The sequence below is a fragment of the Pseudomyrmex gracilis genome, unplaced genomic scaffold (genome assembly GCF_002006095.1).
Source record: "Pseudomyrmex gracilis isolate BER0280 unplaced genomic scaffold, ASM200609v1 scaffold_32, whole genome shotgun sequence".
Classification (NCBI taxonomy): Eukaryota; Metazoa; Arthropoda; class Insecta; order Hymenoptera; family Formicidae; genus Pseudomyrmex; species Pseudomyrmex gracilis.
The window spans coordinates 370,034-389,453 of record NW_018020616.1 but is presented as its reverse complement, the minus strand read 5'-3'; the positions used below and the strand labels follow the sequence as shown (position 1 = coordinate 389,453).

At 36.7% G+C, this 19,420-nt stretch overlaps 4 protein-coding genes across 7 annotated transcripts; 2 read left to right on the top strand and 2 right to left on the bottom strand.

Moving 5' to 3' along the window:
* The first annotated feature begins 1,240 nt into the window (after nucleotides 1-1,240).
* On the top strand, nucleotides 1,241-10,206 carry LOC109852635 (myotubularin-related protein 13). 2 transcript variants are annotated; one of them, XM_020423970.1, is made up of 13 exons: nucleotides 1,241-1,398; nucleotides 2,081-2,248; nucleotides 2,400-2,485; nucleotides 2,561-2,851; nucleotides 2,958-3,177; nucleotides 3,253-3,494; nucleotides 3,575-7,875; nucleotides 7,963-8,110; nucleotides 8,403-8,548; nucleotides 8,726-8,952; nucleotides 9,109-9,315; nucleotides 9,408-9,490; nucleotides 9,689-10,206. In XM_020423970.1, the coding sequence occupies exons 2-13, from the start codon at nucleotides 2,149-2,151 to the stop codon at nucleotides 9,779-9,781; spliced, it is 6,144 nt and encodes a 2,047-aa protein (XP_020279559.1). In that variant the 5' UTR covers nucleotides 1,241-1,398; nucleotides 2,081-2,148; the 3' UTR covers nucleotides 9,782-10,206. The 2 variants fall into 2 exon arrangements, with proteins under 2 accessions (XP_020279559.1, XP_020279558.1); XM_020423969.1 differs by lacking the exon at nucleotides 1,241-1,398 and having other exon boundaries at nucleotides 1,417-2,248.
* Nucleotides 10,207-10,625: 419 nt separating this feature from the next.
* LOC109852632 (zinc finger CCHC-type and RNA-binding motif-containing protein 1-like) lies at nucleotides 10,626-12,680 on the bottom strand. 2 transcript variants are annotated; one of them, XM_020423965.1, is made up of 5 exons: nucleotides 12,494-12,680; nucleotides 12,034-12,310; nucleotides 11,850-11,961; nucleotides 11,274-11,624; nucleotides 10,626-11,169 (listed from the first exon to the last, which is right to left on the bottom strand). In XM_020423965.1, the coding sequence occupies exons 2-5, from the start codon at nucleotides 12,144-12,146 to the stop codon at nucleotides 11,041-11,043; spliced, it is 705 nt and encodes a 234-aa protein (XP_020279554.1). In that variant the 5' UTR covers nucleotides 12,147-12,310; nucleotides 12,494-12,680; the 3' UTR covers nucleotides 10,626-11,040. The 2 variants fall into 2 exon arrangements, with proteins under 2 accessions (XP_020279554.1, XP_020279552.1); XM_020423963.1 differs by having other exon boundaries at nucleotides 12,034-12,680.
* Nucleotides 12,681-12,827: 147 nt separating this feature from the next.
* On the top strand, nucleotides 12,828-14,090 carry LOC109852633 (60S ribosomal protein L19). The gene is made up of 4 exons (XM_020423966.1): nucleotides 12,828-12,937; nucleotides 13,277-13,383; nucleotides 13,461-13,624; nucleotides 13,708-14,090. The coding sequence occupies exons 1-4, from the start codon at nucleotides 12,933-12,935 to the stop codon at nucleotides 14,032-14,034; spliced, it is 603 nt and encodes a 200-aa protein (XP_020279555.1). The 5' UTR covers nucleotides 12,828-12,932; the 3' UTR covers nucleotides 14,035-14,090.
* A 188-nt stretch (nucleotides 14,091-14,278) lies between these two features.
* LOC109852631 (centrosome-associated zinc finger protein CP190-like) lies at nucleotides 14,279-18,464 on the bottom strand. Of its 2 annotated transcripts, none has more exons than XM_020423961.1 (4): nucleotides 18,073-18,464; nucleotides 17,785-17,918; nucleotides 17,437-17,703; nucleotides 14,279-16,951 (listed from the first exon to the last, which is right to left on the bottom strand). In XM_020423961.1, exons 1-4 carry the CDS (start codon nucleotides 18,241-18,243, stop codon nucleotides 14,968-14,970), a joined length of 2,556 nt encoding a protein of 851 aa, XP_020279550.1. In that variant the 5' UTR covers nucleotides 18,244-18,464; the 3' UTR covers nucleotides 14,279-14,967. The 2 variants fall into 2 exon arrangements, with proteins under 2 accessions (XP_020279550.1, XP_020279551.1); XM_020423962.1 differs by having other exon boundaries at nucleotides 17,785-17,887; nucleotides 18,073-18,160.
* Between the last annotated feature and the right edge of the window lie 956 nt (nucleotides 18,465-19,420).

Below are 19,420 nucleotides of genomic sequence, written 5' to 3'. Positions count from 1 at the left end.
TATATTAATATATACATAAAAATGTGTCTGTTATGTGTAAGTTTACAATTTATTTTGAGATAGCAAGTCTCTTTTGCACTAAGTTTTATATTAAATATCAGTTAAAAACTCTTAATAAACAAATGCTTATATATGTGTTTAAAATGTACAATAAAACTTAGCTAAGAGAGAAACTACATTGTTACTTGTAACAAAAAAAACGAATTTCTCTAGTCATTGTTAAACAAGTTTTTTAGCTCATGAGAATTTTAGATAATATACAGGAATCATTATGAGTCAAGATTACAAAAAACCACAGGATGACAATGTGATCTAAAGGTCGTAATCCTAAAGTTGACTGTATATATAGTTATTGTGTAAATTGTAATTGCTTTTATAATTTATACGAAAAAGTTTTCGCAAAATACAAATCACTACGTGATTCAAATGGATTTATTTCATTTATTTCAAAATTTTTGCGTTACAAGTAGCATGCACGCATGAGAAACAAGCGTGACGAGTATTGTAACACCTGCAGATTTGCAGATAGAACTTTTCAAAGAGAGAAAAGAATCGGTTTGCACACAAGAGACAAAAAGCGGACAAAGTAAAGATAGCGTTGCGCACGCGGGATTGGCGGGATATTTGCTGGCAGTCAATAGTTGTGGAGTGGGAGGATTTTCTGGTAAAGGATATGTGTCAAACGAACGAGTTTTTGTTCATCCGGTTTCTCTTATCAATTTGAATGCAGTATACTTGTGTTTACATCTTGCCGCGTGTTTACAACTGCTCGTCTATGATTGGTCACATTACTTACTGCTTAAGGTTTTTGTTACCAGTTTAAAACTATACTCGGTTCAATGAGAGAATAGAACACTATTCACGCATAGGGAGAGGGCTTTCTGGGAGTACGTTCCAAAATCCTATCTTAGTTACTAAAATGCTATATTTTATGTCACGTGTACTATAGGTTTTGGTTACCAGGGTAAGATTTTGGAACGTACCCTGGTAAGAGAGATGCGCAGAACGGATGCATTTTCGTCCATGGATGTCCTGTTCTCTCATTGAACCGAGTATAGTCACTGACAAGTCGAAAAATACAGTTAAACTCTTCGTGGTCAAACCCGTCAAACCTCAAAAATAACCTAGAAGTTAGATCAAGTCTGTGAGACTCACGCGACTTCAATATCTCCGCGAAAAATCAATATTTTTTCAATGTCTTTTTTTGAATCAAAAGTTTGAACACTTCTGCGCCGATGAAAAAAACATTGAAAAAATTTCTAGTAATTTCGAAGATGTAAAAAAAAGTTTTTAAAAACTAAGTTTTTCTAAAAACGCCAATGCGCAACTTCAGAGTGGGTCCGGGAGATGCCACACGTATGACTATCAAAGGATTTAATTTTGTTAAGAACGTTAAAAGTAATTATTATATCTTTTAGTCTAATATCGCATTGCCGCGTTTGTACAAAGATTTCGAAAGCGTTAGTTGACTATGAATTTAGAGCTTTCTAAAGTTTTCTATTCGTTAGCCAATCAAACCTTTGTGCAAAAAAACGCACCAATGCAGTTTGGCTTTAACTTTTGAAATGGCGAGAGAAGCTCGACTGCGCGAATGGCGGCGTTCTCGTCTTTGTTTTGGGTAGCCGTGGTGTGTTCGGTGTGTGTCTGTGCGCGAATTCAACAGATATTCGATGTGGCGTTTGCATCCGGGAGGTTATGGGATTGATGTTTCGGGGTGTGGCATCGTTTCGTTATTCGACTGGTCCGCGAAATGTTTGCGAGATTGTAAAATGCAGTAGCAACATAAACGTCGCGTTAAAACGTTAGGTCCGAAATATGTCGCGATAATTGGTGACAATTACGAAGGATTCGCCCGGGAAGGATTCTTCGTGCGTATTTTTTTCTTGTGTTTTCTTTTTTTTTTTTTTTTTTGGTTTTTGCCGTGAGATCTGTTTGTGACACTCTTTTGTCGTGATTAAGACAACAAGAAGAGAAATCTCAAGACGCAAAGCGAAAGTGATATGTTCGCAAAACTTTCAAATCGATCCGCGCGTTAACGCGCGACGTTGTTCTTGATAATTCACGCGTAGTTATATCGTAGTTGTCAAGCTGCACGACGACGAGGCAAATTGTGGTCCATGAAATCACGTGTAATAAACACAACGTGGGATGTTGAGCGCAACCGCCCTCATTCAGCCCCACGAATACACCGAGATGTCTCGGTTAGCCGACTATTTTGTTGTAGTCGGCTACGATCACGAGAAAGAAAGTAAGTCGTTACATCAATTGCGTAACAGTAGCTTCAGATATATTCACTATTTTTTGTATCCATTTGAAAGACAAATCAATCACGCACCCTATATAGAAAAATTTAAAAAAATACGTACATACATGTGTATATATTGTTGAAATTTATATAGGAGGTGGTGTAAGTAATGGAGTTATATTACAACGATTTCCTGAAAAAGATTGGCCTGATACACCTTTTATTGAAGGAATAGAATGGGTAAAGTAGCATCTGTTTGCATATAAATTTGCTTTGTGTCAGCATCTTGTTTGCATAAATTTTTATTTCACATAGTTTTGTCAACCGCAAGGATGGGCCTTGTCAACAGAGAGACAAGAGCCACGTTTTTTTGTTTCGATATTAACGGATATTGATGCAAATCGACATTATTGCGCCTGTATGTGCTTCAATGAAACTGTATCGATTACACCGAGCAAACATGTGGACGAGGAAGAGGATCCTGTAGATGGTGATAGTAGTCGGTCGCTAGTCAGGCCATTACCTGCCATTGCACATCACAGCATTATGTATGCACCCAAATGTCTGGTGCTGGTTTCCAGACTTGATTATATAGAAACATTTAGAGTACGTGATAATGTGTTCACACACTCAACTGTAACATTTTTTTTTTTTTCTATCAGCTCTTTATCTCAACTCTATTAACAGAGATTGGTTTATTGAATTCTTACAGAATTGTCTTGGAATTATTTACACAGTATATGTGGAGAATGTTGGAATACCCTTAGAGACATTAGTTGGAAACATATTAGGATGTATTCAAGTACCTCCAGCTGGTGGACCGCAAGTGCGATTCAGCATCGGGGCGGGAGATCGTCAGGCGCTTCAGCCACCAATTAGTCCTTCTCTTCCTATTACTCATACTAGTGTAAACTTATTATTTCAGCAACTAGGTAATAATAACGTTAAATATGCGACTTAATAACACAAATGCTTTGTTGCGGGTTTCATTTCTATTGTGTTTTCAGGTATTCGTAATGTGCTAGTGTTATTTTGCGCAGTCATGACAGAACACAAGATACTTTTTCACTCCGCCAGTTATTCCCGACTGACTGAAGGATGTCGCGCTCTGACGGCATTGATGTATCCATTCAGATACTCGCACGTTTACATTCCTCTTTTGCCAGCGGCTTTAGTCGAAATACTCAGCACTCCAACTCCATTTATTATGGGTGTGCACAGTTCCTTGAAGCACGAAGTTGCGGAACTTGTAAGTACACATTCTGTATGAACCTAAATATTTTATGATTGATTTTTTTCTTCAACACGTCAATTTTTTTATCATTGCAGATGGATGTAATAGTCGCTGATCTTGATGGAGGCTCTATAACGGTTCCAGATGGTGTTTCGCTCGCTTTGCTGCCGGAACCGTTACTCTCACAAACGCAGGATGCATTGTCCTTGGTATTGCAGCCAGAATTAGCGTGCGCAGATTACGCTTTTCCTCCGCTTGCTACCAGGGCACCACATTCGCCTATGCTCGACAAAGAACTTAGAGCTGTGTTTATGAGAACGTTTGCTCAATTGTTACAAGGATATCGTAGCTGTTTGACACTAATACGAATACATCCGAAACCAGTTATAACCTTCCATAAAGCGGCGTTTTTAGGAGAAAGAGGTTTGACGGGTTGTGATTTCACCACGCGAGTCTTGGATTGTATGTTTTTTACGTCTTTTATTGCGGAACGAGGACCGCCGTGGAGGCCTTGCGACGTATGGGATGAGCTGTACAGTACTCTGAGCGATCAGTTGAAGCAGGAGGCTCAGGATCATCGAGTTATCTTGACACATATCCAAGAATTGGCGCAACAATTATATTTAAACGAAAATCCAAATCCGCAACCGTATGTGCAGAAGATCTTAAAGCCACCCGAGGGCGCATTCGCGAGAATTCATCAGCCTCTCTTGCCACGTATCAATCCTGAACAAGTTCAAGCGATCATCGACGAAGGCCTCGCAAAAAATAATCTCAAAGTACGACTGTCTTCCTTACGGCCGATTCAGCCTCGTATCGTGCCAATGGGTCCGCACATCTCGTTCGTTCATGATACTAGACACCTGGTCAGCAACTCCGCTCGTAGACTCGAAGTATTACGTAATTGCATCAATTGTATATTCGAGAATAAAATTTCAGATGCTCGCAAAACGTTTCCGGCCGTCTTGCGAGCTTTGAAGAGCAAGGCCGCTCGTTTAGCACTTTGCATGGAACTTTCTCAACATGTAGTTGGAAATAAAGCCATGTTGGAGCATCAGCAATTTGATTTGGTCGTACGTTTGATGAACTGCGCGTTGCAAGATGACTCTTCGATGGACGAGCACGGAGTCGCTGCCGCGTTGCTTCCACTTGCCACCGCGTTCTGCAGGAAACTGTGCACCGGCGTTATCCAATTTGCCTACACCTGCATTCAGGAGCATTCGGTATGGCAGAATCAACAATTCTGGGAAGACGCGTTCTATTTAGACGTGCAAAAAGATATTAAACGCCTGTATCTGCCGGGCGACAATTCGCCACCGAAGCTTATAAACGATTCCATTCTGAGTCCTATTAGTCCCCGAGACGGCAAGGAATTTCCATATCGTGATCGATATTCCATATATCAGGTTCAAGAACCCTCAGCGCTAGAAATAGCTGCAGATCAAATGCGTATCTGGCCTTCCATCAATCCCGAGAAGCAGAAGGAACTTGTAAACAGCGAGGAAAGCACCATGTACAGCCAGGCCATTCATTACGCCAATCGAATGGTATATCTGTTAGTGCCGCTGGATATTGGCTCGAAGACGCATCGTCAAGATCACGTTTACGACGAAGAACGTGCTAGCAACAGCATCACAAACAGCGTGGCGAGTGACAGCGGAGATGCCGAATCTGGATTCGAGGAGACCGATCCGGGTGAAACCGGCAGTGCCGTCATTCGAATGGTATCGCGATTCGTCGATCGTGTCTGCAATGAGGGTGGCGTTAGCGCCGAACACGTGCGCTGTCTGCACCAGATGGTCCCAGGCGTTGTTCACATGCATATCGAGACGCTCGAGGCGGTCCATAGAGAAAGCAAGAGACTACCGCCGATACAGAAGCCAAAGATTCTGACGCCTAATATGCTGCCCGGCGAGGAAGTAATAATGGACGGTTTGCGCGTTTACCTGCTGCCCGATGGCCGGGAAGAAGGCTCTGCGGGACTCCCCAAGATACCGCCTCTCTTACCAGCTGAAGGTGCGATCTTCCTTACGAATTACAGAATAGTATTCAAAGGTATACCGTGCGATCCGTTCGCCTGCGAACAACTGGTTGTTCGTGCTTTTCCCGTGACGTCCTTGACGAAGGAGAAACGTGTTGCTGTGCAACATTTGGCACATCTGGACCAGTGTCTTCAAGAGGGCCTGCAATTGCGCTCCTGCACGTTTCAATTGATCAAACTGGCCTTCGACGAAGAGGTCACGCCCGAAAATATCGATACCTTAAGGAAATTGGTGCACAAAGCACGATATCCGCCACATATTTTCCACCATTTTGCATTTAACGGTCAAATCCTGGTTACGCAGACAGCGCATCACAAAGGCAAGGAGAAAAATGCGACTTTGAAAGGCTTTGCGAAGAAGACACTGCTGAAGACTGCGCGAAAGGCTGGTTTCAAGCCGAAACAATCGTCCAAGCGGCAAAAATATGTATTGCCAAATATGAATCTCATTAACAGCAATAAGTACATGACGTCACCTGGCCGGATGAGTCTACCGATGACCGATAGCAACGATCTTAGTCATGACGATGATCTCAGCGTGGACGATTTTGAGATCCCCAGCATGATAACGCAGGCGCCACCTACTGATGCCAAAACTCTGGAACGATTATCCGAGCGTAGCTACGTTAGAGATTGGTACCGATTAGGGCTTTATACGAACGGGCCGCATAACAATCGTCGTAACGAACCGTTTCGATTAACTTCGGTAAACTGCGCCTACATGATGTGCCGGAGTTATCCCGCACTTCTAATCGTACCTACTTCAGTATCGGACGAAAGTATTCGGCGATTTTGTCGACTTCACCGGCACAGCAGGATGCCGGTTGTCACCTGGAGACATCCGCGAACAAAAGCGTTGTTGATCAGAGGAGCGGGTTACCACGGAAAAGGTGTGATAGGGATGTTGAAAGCTCATCCGACCTCTGCTAGTAATCTGAAGACAACATCGTCGGAGACCACTTCTTCTTTGGAGCACGAAAAATATATGATGGCGCTTGTCGCTGCGACGCCGCTGTCCGTATTACGACAAGGCTCTGCCTGGGGAATGTCCGACAGCTCTCTAAGCATAGATTCGTTACTACTGGCAGCGGAAGATCGTAACGCTACGCCCGAACAGTCACGTCGCAATTTGTTTAATAAACCTTTGAGCACTCTGAGCTCGTCGGGCAGTAAAGGTCCTAAGAACTTCGGTCGATGGGGATCTTTAAAGGACAAGAGACACAATTCACAAGCTTCTTTAACCTCCGTTCATCATCAGCGCGGAACCGTAAGACATTCCGCGGATTCTGACAGCGGCACAGAATGCGTGCACACATTCCAGCGCGCAGCTCTTTACATTCTGGGCGAAAAAGCGCACATGAAAGGCGTGAAGACAGAATCCACTCCCAAGACGGACTTTATCCCAGTAGAGTACTATGACGTGAGACATACGAAAGCGGCGTTTAAAAAGCTGATGCGAGCGTGTGTGCCAAGTTCACCAAACATGGAACCCGATCAAAGCTTCTACAGGCTTATTGAGAGCTCGGAATGGTTGCAACAGCTACAGAACTTGATGCAGTTAGCTGGAGCGGTAATCGATCTTATGGACATGCAAGGTTCGTCGGTGGCTGTGTGTCTGGAAGACGGTTGGGACACTACGACCACCGTTTGTTCTGTGGCGCAGGTGTGCCTCGATCCTCATTATCGAACAATCGATGGCTTCAGAACATTAATTGAGAAAGAGTGGTTGGGATTCGGTCACAGATTTGGTCACAGAAGTAATCTTGCCGCAAATTCGCAGACAACCAATTTCACGCCTACATTTCTGCAATTTCTCGACATAGTTCATCAAATACAAAATCAATTTCCTTTGGCATTCGAGTTCAACGAATACTATCTCAAATTTCTGGCTTATCACTCAGTGTCCTGTCGTTTTCGCACGTTCTTGTTGGACTGTGAATTTGATCGAGTGGAATGTGGTATTACCGCAATCGAGGATAAACGAGGATCTCTGACGAGTCATCACAAAGGTGTGGATACTGGTAGTGACGACGAAACAATTTATCCTGGCGGTAGACTAGCGGGAACGAATACCGGTTGCAATCTCGGGCAAAGTATATTCGATTACATCGAAAAACAGCACGCGAGATGCCCGTTGTTTTACAATTTTATGTACACGCCTAACACGGAGAATCCTGTTTTGCGACCAGTATCGCATCTGCCGAGCCTTGATATATGGCAGTTCTATTTAGAAGAGGAATTGGCACATGGTCCGGCGTATGATTTGGAGGTATTACAACAAGACTCCCAGCAAGAGGAAGAGGCCGAAGCTGCGGACGGTGTAGTAAAGAGCAACCGTAAAGTCGTAACTCAAGGGTAATTATTATTTTACAACTTGTATTGTCATTTAGTATGGTTTGTACAAACACACACACAGTTGCTATATTACACTATCCACTTTAGATACGACGGTGTCAGCACAATGATTCCCGATCAGTTCTCGCATCTTTTGGAAGAAATTCATAAGCTAGAGACCGAATTGGGTCATTTGCCACAAAAATGGAAAGTACTTTGGGACAAACTCGAGCTACCGAACACCGACTCACTTGCTGTAAGTCAATATTGAATATTTGCTAATATTACATAACGTAATGAAAATTTTATTTATTATTTTATTAAACGAAAAAAGCTCGATAGTTTTTATTCTATGTATTTGATTGTAAAATATGCATCTTGTTTATAAAAAAAACTATTTGATGAATTTCTCTACCTATCTCATAAAAGGATGAAAAAGAGATTCGTTTAGTTTAGAAACGCGCTTTTTGCGCGTGGTTTAAATTATTGTAATTATTGTATTAGAATTATGTGACTGTCACACCTAAATCGAGTTTTTTTTTTTTTAGCGTCATGCGTCATTTAGTACGGCACTCGTGCGAAACCACGGTCGATTGATTCACAAACGGTCTACTCTGGAACTGTTATTACGCGGCAAACTGGCTGGTGGAAACACTACTGGAAACGAAGGTTCTGTTTACGCACATCCACACAGGTATGTTAATATTGATTTCTAAAGAAAAAACATTCGCACATGTAACTTTAATCCGGGAACAGTTAGATATCATTTCAGTAATACAAAAGTGGTATTTGTATTCGCGTACCATTTACGTTCCCAATACCAAGAAATCTTCTCGGATTAAAAAATTATGACGAATTTAATGTGTTGAAGATTCGAACGACTGGATTCCGCGACGCCGACTCACTGCGACGCATGTTCCGGAGTGTTATGGGGTCCCGTAAAAGCCGGCTTAAGATGTATCGACTGCGGACACGTGTGCCATGACAAATGTGCGGACGCAGTGCCAAAAAATTGCACAAAATACAAGGCTGTGACAGATAATCTTCAAACTCACACACTTACAAGAAGTGGCGGCGATAACGGAAGCGTAAATTCGAGTAAGCTCTGCTTTCACTTTTTCAATTTTATAACTAAGTTGTTTTATAATTTGTTGCGCTAATTTTATATTGAATATATTTCATATTACATTTATATTAATTTTATTTTACTTTTACATGTTGATTTTGTACTTTTATTTCGATCTTGTTTTATAGGTGTAACGACTATACAAACTTCTTCTCAGCAATATTACGAACAATTTTCAAGTAACGTGGCGGAAAATAGAACGCACGAAGGTTATCTTTATAAAAGAGGAGCTCTATTGAAGGGTTGGAAACAGAGATGGTTCGTATTAGATTCCATAAAGCATCAATTGAGATATTATGATGCAGTGGAAGACTCGCACTGTAAAGGATACATAGGTATGATAATTGTACACAATCAAATATAAACAACAAAAAGAACTGTTTGAAACTAAACGAAGTACGTGTGTTACGAAATTTATGTATTGCAGATTTGGCTGAGGTAGTATCTGTTACTCCAGCTGCACCAATGCCCGGACCACCAAAGAAAACAGATGATAAATCCTTTTTTGATGTAAGTATTTGTTTATAATTTTTTAACGAACAACGAGCGACGGCTAAAAGTTGCAGACTGTTGTTAAGGAAGGTGTCCTTGACAACATATGTTAAGGACAATGACCTCCCCGAGAGTGCTCCGTTTTTATACATATTTATCCATTACTTTGTTCTTTGATTTTATCGTACAAATATCATAGAATCGCTTTTATTGCAGCTTCGTACAAACAGACGGACGTATAACTTTTGCGCTGCTGATGCAGTCACGGCGCAGGAATGGATTGAAAAAGTTCAAGCGTGCTTACAATAAAGTATCTACAGTTTTTTCCTCTTTCTCTTTCTCTGTGTATATGCGTGCGTGGGTGGTACAAGCGTGTGTATGTGCGTGTGCGTGCGTATAAACGCGTCGCGACTACTTAGGTCTAATTTAAATTTTCTAGATGTGACTGATATAGAGAGTAAAATACATTTTAATTTTGTTACATAATCTGTATAGTCTAATTACATCGCTTTATATAGACTGCAGTAATCCTGCTTTAAGAATTTTAAAACGTATATGAACTTCTGTTGGACTGAAAATATAGTATCATAAATATTGTGATACATCTCGGTATATCTTCGATGTAGGATTAGTATTATGAATTATAAATGTACATTGTGATTATGCCTCGTTATGTTAAATTTGTATTCTCATTTAAAAAAAGTTATATAAATATATCGCGCCTGAAAACTTTTTATTTTGGTTAATGTTTTCTGATGTTTAAAATATTAATGGAATATATAAAGAGCATATGAATTGAGTAATTTCATTGTAATGTTAATATATATTACAGAATCTCAGGATCATTACAATATCTATAAACTATGAGCAAATTTTTTTTTATACAAATAAATAAATTAAGTCTATAAACGAATTTTAAATGATTACAGTTGCTAATCGCAAAAATTAGGTTTTAGAGAAATATGAACAAATAAACATTTATTTCTGTCTCTCTCAAATAAATCTAGAAAGTTTTGTCTCTTTCCTTTTGTGGAAATTTTGACTACTACACATATCCCATATTTCCTCACACACATGATTTTAATCACAAAGAAAACTTAGCTGCAAAATATAATCTTGATTGACATAAGATAATAAAGATTAAATGCACAGAACCAGCTGTTTTATTAAAACGTACAAAAAAATATACAATACATAAGATTGTACAATACTATTAATATCTCTTCAAGATTGTGGTCTTGTTACACCGTAACCTCTTTTTGGCACGCAAAATTTATTTTTCTATATATAATCTGGTGTTTACATCATTATAAATGTGCTTGATACGCTGATTTAATACGAATAGTGCTTAATACACGTATTAACCGATCGGTGTAAACTAGGTCTATGTATCTTAAGCTTGCAACACACAAATGCTTTTCTTTGTGCTATGTGTAGAAGTATCATAACAATTTGTATTTTAATCAATTTTAAATTATGATTGATCGACTTTTTGCTTATGTGCTGTCTAGCACAGAAAAGTATTGTGCACTGCAAACTTTTATACATTATTTTATATTACACATAAGTTATTCACTAAAATCTTCTTCGTCACTGAAGTAAGTATTTCTTTTATAACGTTTCTTTGGTATAGTCGAATTTTCTTTTCTATCATATTCGTCTATTTCTTCTCTACGTTCCATATTAATTCGTTTTTGCTGTAATGTAAAGTAAATCATGAAAATTTTAGTTCTTTTAATGACTAGATTTTTTTTGTTTTTCATTTTTTCAGCCTTTAATCTAACAATAATTGTGATTATACCTCCATTGCAATAACAGAGCTTAATGTTTCTATGTCTTCTTCTTCTTCTTCTTTTTCTGTATCATTGTCAGTATCATCATTGTTATATTTTGATTTTCTGATCGTTTCATCCTCACTATCAGAATAATTCATATTGCACGTGTCTTGCTTTGTAGTTTTCTTTCGTGTCTTGACTTTCTTTGGTGGTGGTTTTCTGGGACCTAACATGTTGTTATTGCAACAATATGACAAGTGTCCTTCTTGTCCACACTCGTAGCATTGCGATTTATCAGGATAATCCCTGTGACGTATGAACTCAGTGCTACGACCATTGTCAACTGCTATTGAACTTTTTACAGTACGACCAAGTATCTATTGATATCAAATAAAAAGAATAAATAAAAAAAATTATTAAATGTTGAAGCAGACGTTTTGACTATTTATTTAGTCATCTTCAGTAGCAAGACTGTATACACTTCTAAATTGTAAAGCTTGCGGAGATTAAATTATGTGTGTGTCATGTTCGAATGTTTCTGACAAGTGTTTAAACGAATATAGATACAAAATGTAAACAGTAAATTAAAGAAAAATACACACCTCAGTGTTATTCAAAGCTTTTGCACAAGATACAGCATCCTCTATTTTGAGAAATAACACAAATGCGACTCCGCGACTCCGTCGCGTTATTTTATCTTTTAATACAGTTATTCTGAAAATATACGTGTATATATTTTTATAAAATAAAGTGATATAATTACAAAATTTATCACTCTAAACTCACTTGACAATTTTTCCATAACTCTCCACTAGCTGATATATATCATTGTTTGTTAAAGAAAATGGTAGATTCGATATATAAACAGTCGATTTACTTGGAACAATAGAGTTGCTCATATTTCTAAAATTTCTAAATTCTTATTTTTAATAGAACAATTACTATTCCTCGGTTTCTGCACTATATATGTATATAAAGCCTCGTCTACAATAGTCGCACAGGCTGTGTCGCATGTCGTAATTACCCGATAGTTTACCTGAAAGCGGAACAACCGGCCCTAAGGCTGTGTTCCAAATTTACTGTCAGCGCTGCAAGTATGTCGTCATATGAAAGCAAGCTACCAACATCGTTCCAATTTTGCTAAGCATGTTATCAGCACAAATATAGGTTTCAAATTGGAACAATATTTTGGTGAGTTTCAATGCCAATAGCAGAGAAAGTAAACACAAAACAGATATAATCTAACCCAAAAATATGGAAAACAATATGCAAAAGATGAATATTTGAACATCATATCAAAGAAATATGTGACTCTTGCTTTCTCAGCGTCTTCTGCTGATATGGCTAAATTGTATTTGATATTATTTTCCACATCGATTAACGTTAATTGTTCCATGGTAGTCGCTATCTTTAATGCTTTATCTGCTTCATCTCTGTGGTCGCAGTAGTCACAGCAGGAAGTGACGACAATATTAATGACGTCGTTATGCTTTTGCAAGTGCTGCCAGCGCTGACAGTAAATTTGGAACACAGTCTCTGATTGGTCGAGAGCAACCAGCCTGTCTATTCAGACCTTGATTGTAAACGAGGTCTGTTCTTTTTGGACGCGCAAGACGCAGATGAACTCGTTCTCTTGACTTATGATTTTTTAAGAAGCAGGACGACTGATTCGTAGATTATACGAAATGAGGTTTGTACACGGTGATGATCTAATAATTACGTGCTAATATTTAAAACAATGTGATATTTATATACATTTTGGCTTGTAATACAATGCTTTGCTTGAGTCGTACGTATCAAGTGCAATTTTACGAAGAAAATTTGCGTTTATACACCGCATCCCACGTGTGATTTATCGATCTCTTACACATACGGACGTATCGTTACAAAATGACTTTTTTTATTCTAAAAGAAAGAAATTTCCATAAACACATAATTTTTCTCTCCATAACGAACTTGCATACAAATATAAATATGCAATTCGCAACAAAGAAAAAAATCTGTATTATACATAACCTTTTTCTTCTAGTTCGTTAAAACTGCAGAAGAGGCTAGCAGCCTCTGTTATGCGATGTGGCAAGAAGAAAGTATGGCTAGATCCCAATGAAATCAATGAGATTGCAAATACAAATTCTCGTATGTTTTGTTCTCTTATAATCTAGTGTTAGTTCCTGTATCTATTTATTGTACTAAGAAATTTATTTTTCTTTCAGGGCAGAATATCAGAAAATTGATTAAGGATGGTCTTATTATTAAGAAACCAGTAGCTGTACATTCAAGAGCTCGTGTTCGTAAGAATACAGAGGCAAGACGTAAGGGTCGTCATTGTGGTTTTGGTAAAAGGAAGGGTACTGCAAACGCACGTACACCTCAAAAAGTAGGTATATTTCTACAATTACGGAAACTCATTTTTTTTCTTTTGTACAGTGAGATTAAAATTTTTCTCATTTGATGCAACAGGATCTCTGGATTCAAAGAATGAGAGTACTTCGTCGTCTCTTGAAGAAATATCGTGAGACAAAGAAGATTGATAGACATCTGTACCACTCGTTGTACATGAAGGCAAAAGGAAATGTATTCAAGAACAAGCGAGTACTGATGGAGTTTATTCATAAAAAGAAAGCGGAAAAAGCTCGCGCTGAGATGCTATCTGATCAGGCCGAAGCTCGACGAACTAAAGTTCGGGAAGCACGTAAACGTCGTGCTGAGCGTATTGCTTCTAAAAAGCAAGAGCTTTTGCAATCTTATCAACGAGAAGACGAGGCTGCGGCCGCACAGAAAAAGTAATTTTTCTTCAACGTATTGTACAATTGTTAATAAATGATATGAAGAAAATCTATAAACCCATCTTTTTTATTTTTCAATATTAAATTTAAATTGATACAATAAAAATGAGAAGAAAATTTAAGTACACTTGTAAAACATTTAAAAATTTCTACAGTTACTATTAACAAAAATTGTACAACTAAAAGGAGTACCAAGATTAAAAAACAGTGTTGGCGCACTGTTTATCCTTTTTATTTAATATATTTGAGAAAACAATTATGTATAATTTACATAATAAATATATATATATGTATGTATAGTCCTTCATTATTTTACGTTTTCTTTGATTACAACAGGAAGATTTACAATATGAAGATTTTGTATACGACTCTAAAGTTTGTATCAAACTACGGATTGAGATTAGATTTAAATTTGATCGATTAAAATAAAGAAAACTCATTAAGAATTTCAAGTTTAGTGAACTGTGCTCTAAGTGATCAAATTTCAATCCATAATTTATTACGAACATAATTTGTATTTCATCTACATTTCATACAAAATAAAAATTAAACAATGCGTCAAAACATGTCTAGCGCGACTTGAATCTTATTCCCTAATAACACATATGTATAAAACATGAAATATTTATGTATAAAACAGAAATATGCATATAAATATAAAAGATTAAATAATAAAATATTTGCTTCTTTTAACGTCAAAATTCAAAATGGCTACAAGAATGCCGGTCTATGATTAGTTGATTTCCTTAATGCTTAAGTATTTTCGTGTTCCTGACTTTAAGACCGGCTATTTTACATAATAATGGTCATTTGTTTTGATGGCATCATAAGTGAAAAATATGACGGCGATTCTTGCGGACATATAAGTAATAAAAAGTAATCTCGAGCTTTAGGAGATCTACCTATTCTCGTATTATCTTATTTATCGGGAAAGTTACGGTCTCTTCCTTGACATATTCTTAAGAATTATAACAGATTCCTGGCCTAAATCCATGTCAGTATTCTGTTTCAAACACTGTTGTTTCTCATTTGTATATTCTACTATTTCGGTTTGTTCCTCAACATACTGTATCACTTCTTGTATTCGGTTGTCAATACAATTCTCTGATATACTACTTTCAGGAACTTTTGTTATTATTTTCTCTTCCTCCATAAATTCTTCAACTTCTTCGACCACTTCTTCGACTTCTTCAAAGTCCGGTGTAACTTGAACAGGTTGATAATTCTGGTAGGATTGATGATCCGCTTCCTTGGCAGCATATACAATCATACTGCTATTTGTATCCTGCATAATTATCTGCGTATTATCGATGATATCTGATTGCTCTTGATAGTTTTCGATTTGATTGTCGCTAGAAACCATCAAAATTATGGGCTCGTCTTCCATCTTGTTAGATTTCATATTATGTTGCAACATGTCCAACTCCATATCTGGTAAAATATATGTGTCGTGTGTATCTTTCACCACTAAGGTATGCTGTATTTGATGCGCATTCTTTTTACTTTCAGCAGGTACGGAAATCTTAGTATCATTGCTAAAAACCTCAGCTGTTAACGATTTATCCGATGGAGTGGGCGATGTAGACACAATAATCTTCGTTTTATCTTTCAGCATTTTTTTGTGCACACAATCTAAATGTACGGAGAAATTGAATAACTGTCTGAATGATTCGCCGCAGTACTTACAACGATGAAATTTCAGTTTCTCTCTATCCGTCGCGCTTTTGTGTTTATTACTCGGTTTGTGAGTTGAGAGTTCACTTTCGAACAACTCTTGTTGATTTTCCTCTGAAGATGGAGTGTGATGCTGAGCAGTGCTGGGCTGATGATGATATTTCGTTATGTGAGAGTTGGAAGTTGAGGATTCGTCTTTAAGCGACTCATTGCGTATACTGTGCTGAATCTCCTCTGAAGATGGAGCATGACTCTTAGCAGTGGGCCGATGATTATATTTCATCATGTGAGACAACAGAGGTAATTCTCTCACAGCGACATACGAACAGACATGACACTTATAAAAACTTACATCTTCAGGTAAAGGTATCTTGTGCTCATTATAAAGATGACATATCATATAATCTTGCTTTTTCGTCTTATAATCACAATACTGGCAAGTTTTCTCAGAAAGTAAATATTTCTTCTCGTGCACATCGTACATGTGTCTTCTGAACATATCATAATTTGTGTATTCTTTATCGAAATTACACTTGTTGCACTTCCAAGGACCTTTCTCACTATTATCATTATTATCATCATCACGGTTCAAGTTCTCATCATTGTTATTATTACGTAACAAATATTCAGATTTAAATAACACATATGACGTTTTTGTACAAGTTTTACTATCGGACGAGTTTGCTTTTTTTTGCATAATTTTTACGCGAATATTTGAATTATTTTTTGCTAAATGAGGATATTTCTTTAATACTTCTTTTACGATATTCGCATGATTGTTAACAGAATCTTCATTATTCGGCTGTAAATCCAACTTGAGTTTTTTTATGTTTTCCTTTTCTTCTGGAGACACACGAGAATATGTTTTTTCAGACGGTTTATCTTGAGATTGCTGGACATTTTTTGATATACTTTCATTACCCAAATTTGTATCTGTCAGATTCTTCTTACTTTTTTCTTTTTCCACATTTTTTTGAATCATATTATTTTTGCTTTTCTTATCCAAAGAACATTTACGAATGTAACTTTTGTTTCCATGTACATTAGATACTTGATGAAAAGGTTTCATATCATATCTAATATTGTCAAAAGATGAAAATATTTCTAAAGCACTATTTGCTTCTGGAAAATCAAATCTGGATGGACCAGATGTTGTCACTTCAGAGTTGTGTATTGATGTGCTAACTAGTCTTGCTTCAGAATTAATTAATGGAGCATCCAACTTTCTTTTCCAAATAGGAGGGCTTTAACAACAATAATATATTTACAAATTAATAATGATTCGTAATAATGAATAATAATTATATATATATACACATATATATAACACATTAACAGCCAAACTATGTCAGTATGTTTTCTAGATAGAAATAAAGAATAAAATGTTATATAACACAATTTTGTCATTAAATGATTTGTCAATTTTGTTAATTTATTAACCCTTTGCAACTTCTAAAACAGTTTACTAGTTGAATCTGCGAGATCCACGCGACTTTAAAATCAAATATCTCCGCAAAAAATTAATATATTTTAAATTTTGTTTTTTGAATCAAAAGTTTGAACAATGCTGTGTCAATAAAAAAATAAAAATAAATTGAAAAAATCTTTAGTAGTTTTGAAGATATAAGAGTTTTAAAAGAACTAATTTTACTTAGAGATACCAATTTTAAATTTTTGATCTATGACCGTGTCAGTTCACAAAAGATTAAATATAAACTAAGATACATACTTTTTATCTGATTTTTCTTCTAACAACTGCTTAGATGATGATAATGGTAAATCGATAGAACTGATTGGTTTGGCAAAAGGTGAAGACTCTTGGACATCTATTATTTGTTGTGTGGAACAAGATTTTTCTATATCAGTTATTTGTGAATCGCTTGTAAGTTCCAGATCAAGCAATTTTGTTAGCACTGTCATATCCATCTTTTGTGCGGTGCAGTACAAGTCATCCTGTTCTGATGACCAATATTCTAATTGCCCGGTATACATAAAGCTACACATGCAAAGATAGAATTATATACATGTATAGTAAGCAGACATTATGACAATATATTCATAAGTATTTTATATGTACCGTATAATAGGCTTTACACACTCATAAGACATATCTAAAGGCATAGTAATAATGCCATTAGAAGTATTTTCTTTTTGCTGTTGTTCTAGTTTTAAAAAATATTCTGTAAATGTCAATAGCACAAGTCGATGAGCCTGTGATAAAATATATATTAATAATAATAGTTTTGTAATATAATTAAAAATGTTTGATATTGACTACAGTACTGTTCAAATAAGTTGTGCTCTGTTTTAAATAATCCTGATTATACTCATACTATTTTATAAATTATATATACATTATTTTTACCTCTATAATAATGTCATTTGTGGGAAATACAATTTTAAGATCAAGGAATTGTTCCTCGGAATAAAGTTGCTGAAGTCGCTGGAGAAAGAACGTTCCCCAATTGTCTACCTTTACTTGTTTCAACTCCCCAGAAGAGAATAAGTTATTTTGACTTATTTGTTGTGTTTCCATCTTAGAAATGTGTGTCACAATTTTGATCTAATTCACTAAAGGTTATCGTCAAAAATTATCACATATTGTATTTGCACTGAATAAATGGTGTTAGTGAACTAAGACAAAACAAGAGCAGACCAAAGCAGATAGGGTTTCTCGATTGATTATGGTCTACGTATGTATAGGCTGCGTTCCGAGTTACGCATATACGCGCGATTATCTATACTATACGTCACGTGTACTATAGATAAATGTGCACATATGCGTAACTCGGAATGCAACCATAGGCTGCTTTCCTTTTAAGAGACACAGTCGACACAAAAGTCATTCTGTCTTTGTTCAGTATTCAGTGAGAAACAAAGACAGAATGACTCTTGTGTCGACTTGTGTCGACTGTGTCTCCTAAAAGGAAAGCAGCCATAGACTACTAATCATGAAAAGGATATCTATAGGATCTTCAGAAATTAAGTTTCTATTGGCTTGCATTCGATTTTATATTGGAATATGAATTGAAATTGAAGATTAGTCAATCAGAACACAAAAAGTGGATATTTCTTTCACTTTACTTCATTCTAATTTGTTAATAATTTCAAACACACTACGCGTATTCCAAGATGACATGGGTCTCTTAGACTCATTCAAAAATTTAAAGCCAAGGATCGATTCACGCAGAGTAGTGAAAATTACAAATGTGAGCGAATTTACTAAAATATCTATGATTTTATTGGTCAACAACAAAGTAAATTTGCTCACTTTTGTAATTTTAACTACATTGCATGGATACAGAATCGACCCCCCCGGCGTCTAGTAAAATTAGTTTTTTCAAAACGTTTTATATTATCTTTAAAACTACTGAAGATTTTTTCAATTTGTTTTTTGTCGACGCAGAATTGTTCAAACTTTTGATTCAAAAATACAAAATTTGTAAAAATATTGACTTTTCGCAGAGATATTCGATCAAATACCGATCACAGTCTGATCTATTTAAAATATAAGATTTGACCATGATTGCGTCCTGATATTTACTGCCAGTACCAAAAATCTATACGTCACGTCATATAGAGATATTATGTTATAGATTTCCGTCCACTGACAGTGAATATCGGAATGCATAGCCATAATCGAATGTTATATCGATGAACCAAAAAAACTCGCTTATATCTATAGTAGAAAACTTGAAAAGTATAAAAAGAGA

What these genes read in the sequence shown, in the direction of transcription:
- LOC109852631 (XM_020423961.1), bottom strand. Translation starts at nt 18,243, where the DNA reads ATGGAAACACAACAAATAAGTCAAAATAACTTATTCTCTTCTGGGGAG. An exon ending in TGTGTAAAGCCTATTATACG is followed by an intron (nt 17,704 to 17,784) that starts GTACATATAAAA and finishes TTGCATGTGTAG; the next exon opens with CTTTATGTATACCGGGCAAT. An exon ending in GAAGAAAAATCAGATAAAAA is followed by an intron (nt 16,952 to 17,436) that starts GTATGTATCTTA and finishes TTGTTGTTAAAG; the next exon opens with CCCTCCTATTTGGAAAAGAA.
- LOC109852633 (XM_020423966.1), top strand. An exon ending in GATTGCAAATACAAATTCTC is followed by an intron (nt 13,384 to 13,460) that starts GTATGTTTTGTT and finishes TTTTTCTTTCAG; the next exon opens with GGCAGAATATCAGAAAATTG. An exon ending in ACGCACGTACACCTCAAAAA is followed by an intron (nt 13,625 to 13,707) that starts GTAGGTATATTT and finishes TTGATGCAACAG; the next exon opens with GATCTCTGGATTCAAAGAAT.
- LOC109852632 (XM_020423963.1), bottom strand. Translation starts at nt 12,146, where the DNA reads ATGAGCAACTCTATTGTTCCAAGTAAATCGACTGTTTATATATCGAAT. An exon ending in AGTTATGGAAAAATTGTCAA is followed by an intron (nt 11,962 to 12,033) that starts GTGAGTTTAGAG and finishes GTATATTTTCAG; the next exon opens with AATAACTGTATTAAAAGATA. An exon ending in AAGCTTTGAATAACACTGAG is followed by an intron (nt 11,625 to 11,849) that starts GTGTGTATTTTT and finishes TGATATCAATAG; the next exon opens with ATACTTGGTCGTACTGTAAA.
- LOC109852635 (XM_020423970.1), top strand. Translation starts at nt 2,149, where the DNA reads ATGTTGAGCGCAACCGCCCTCATTCAGCCCCACGAATACACCGAGATG. An exon ending in TTATTGAAGGAATAGAATGG is followed by an intron (nt 2,486 to 2,560) that starts GTAAAGTAGCAT and finishes TATTTCACATAG; the next exon opens with TTTTGTCAACCGCAAGGATG. An exon ending in TAACGGAAGCGTAAATTCGA is followed by an intron (nt 8,953 to 9,108) that starts GTAAGCTCTGCT and finishes CTTGTTTTATAG; the next exon opens with GTGTAACGACTATACAAACT.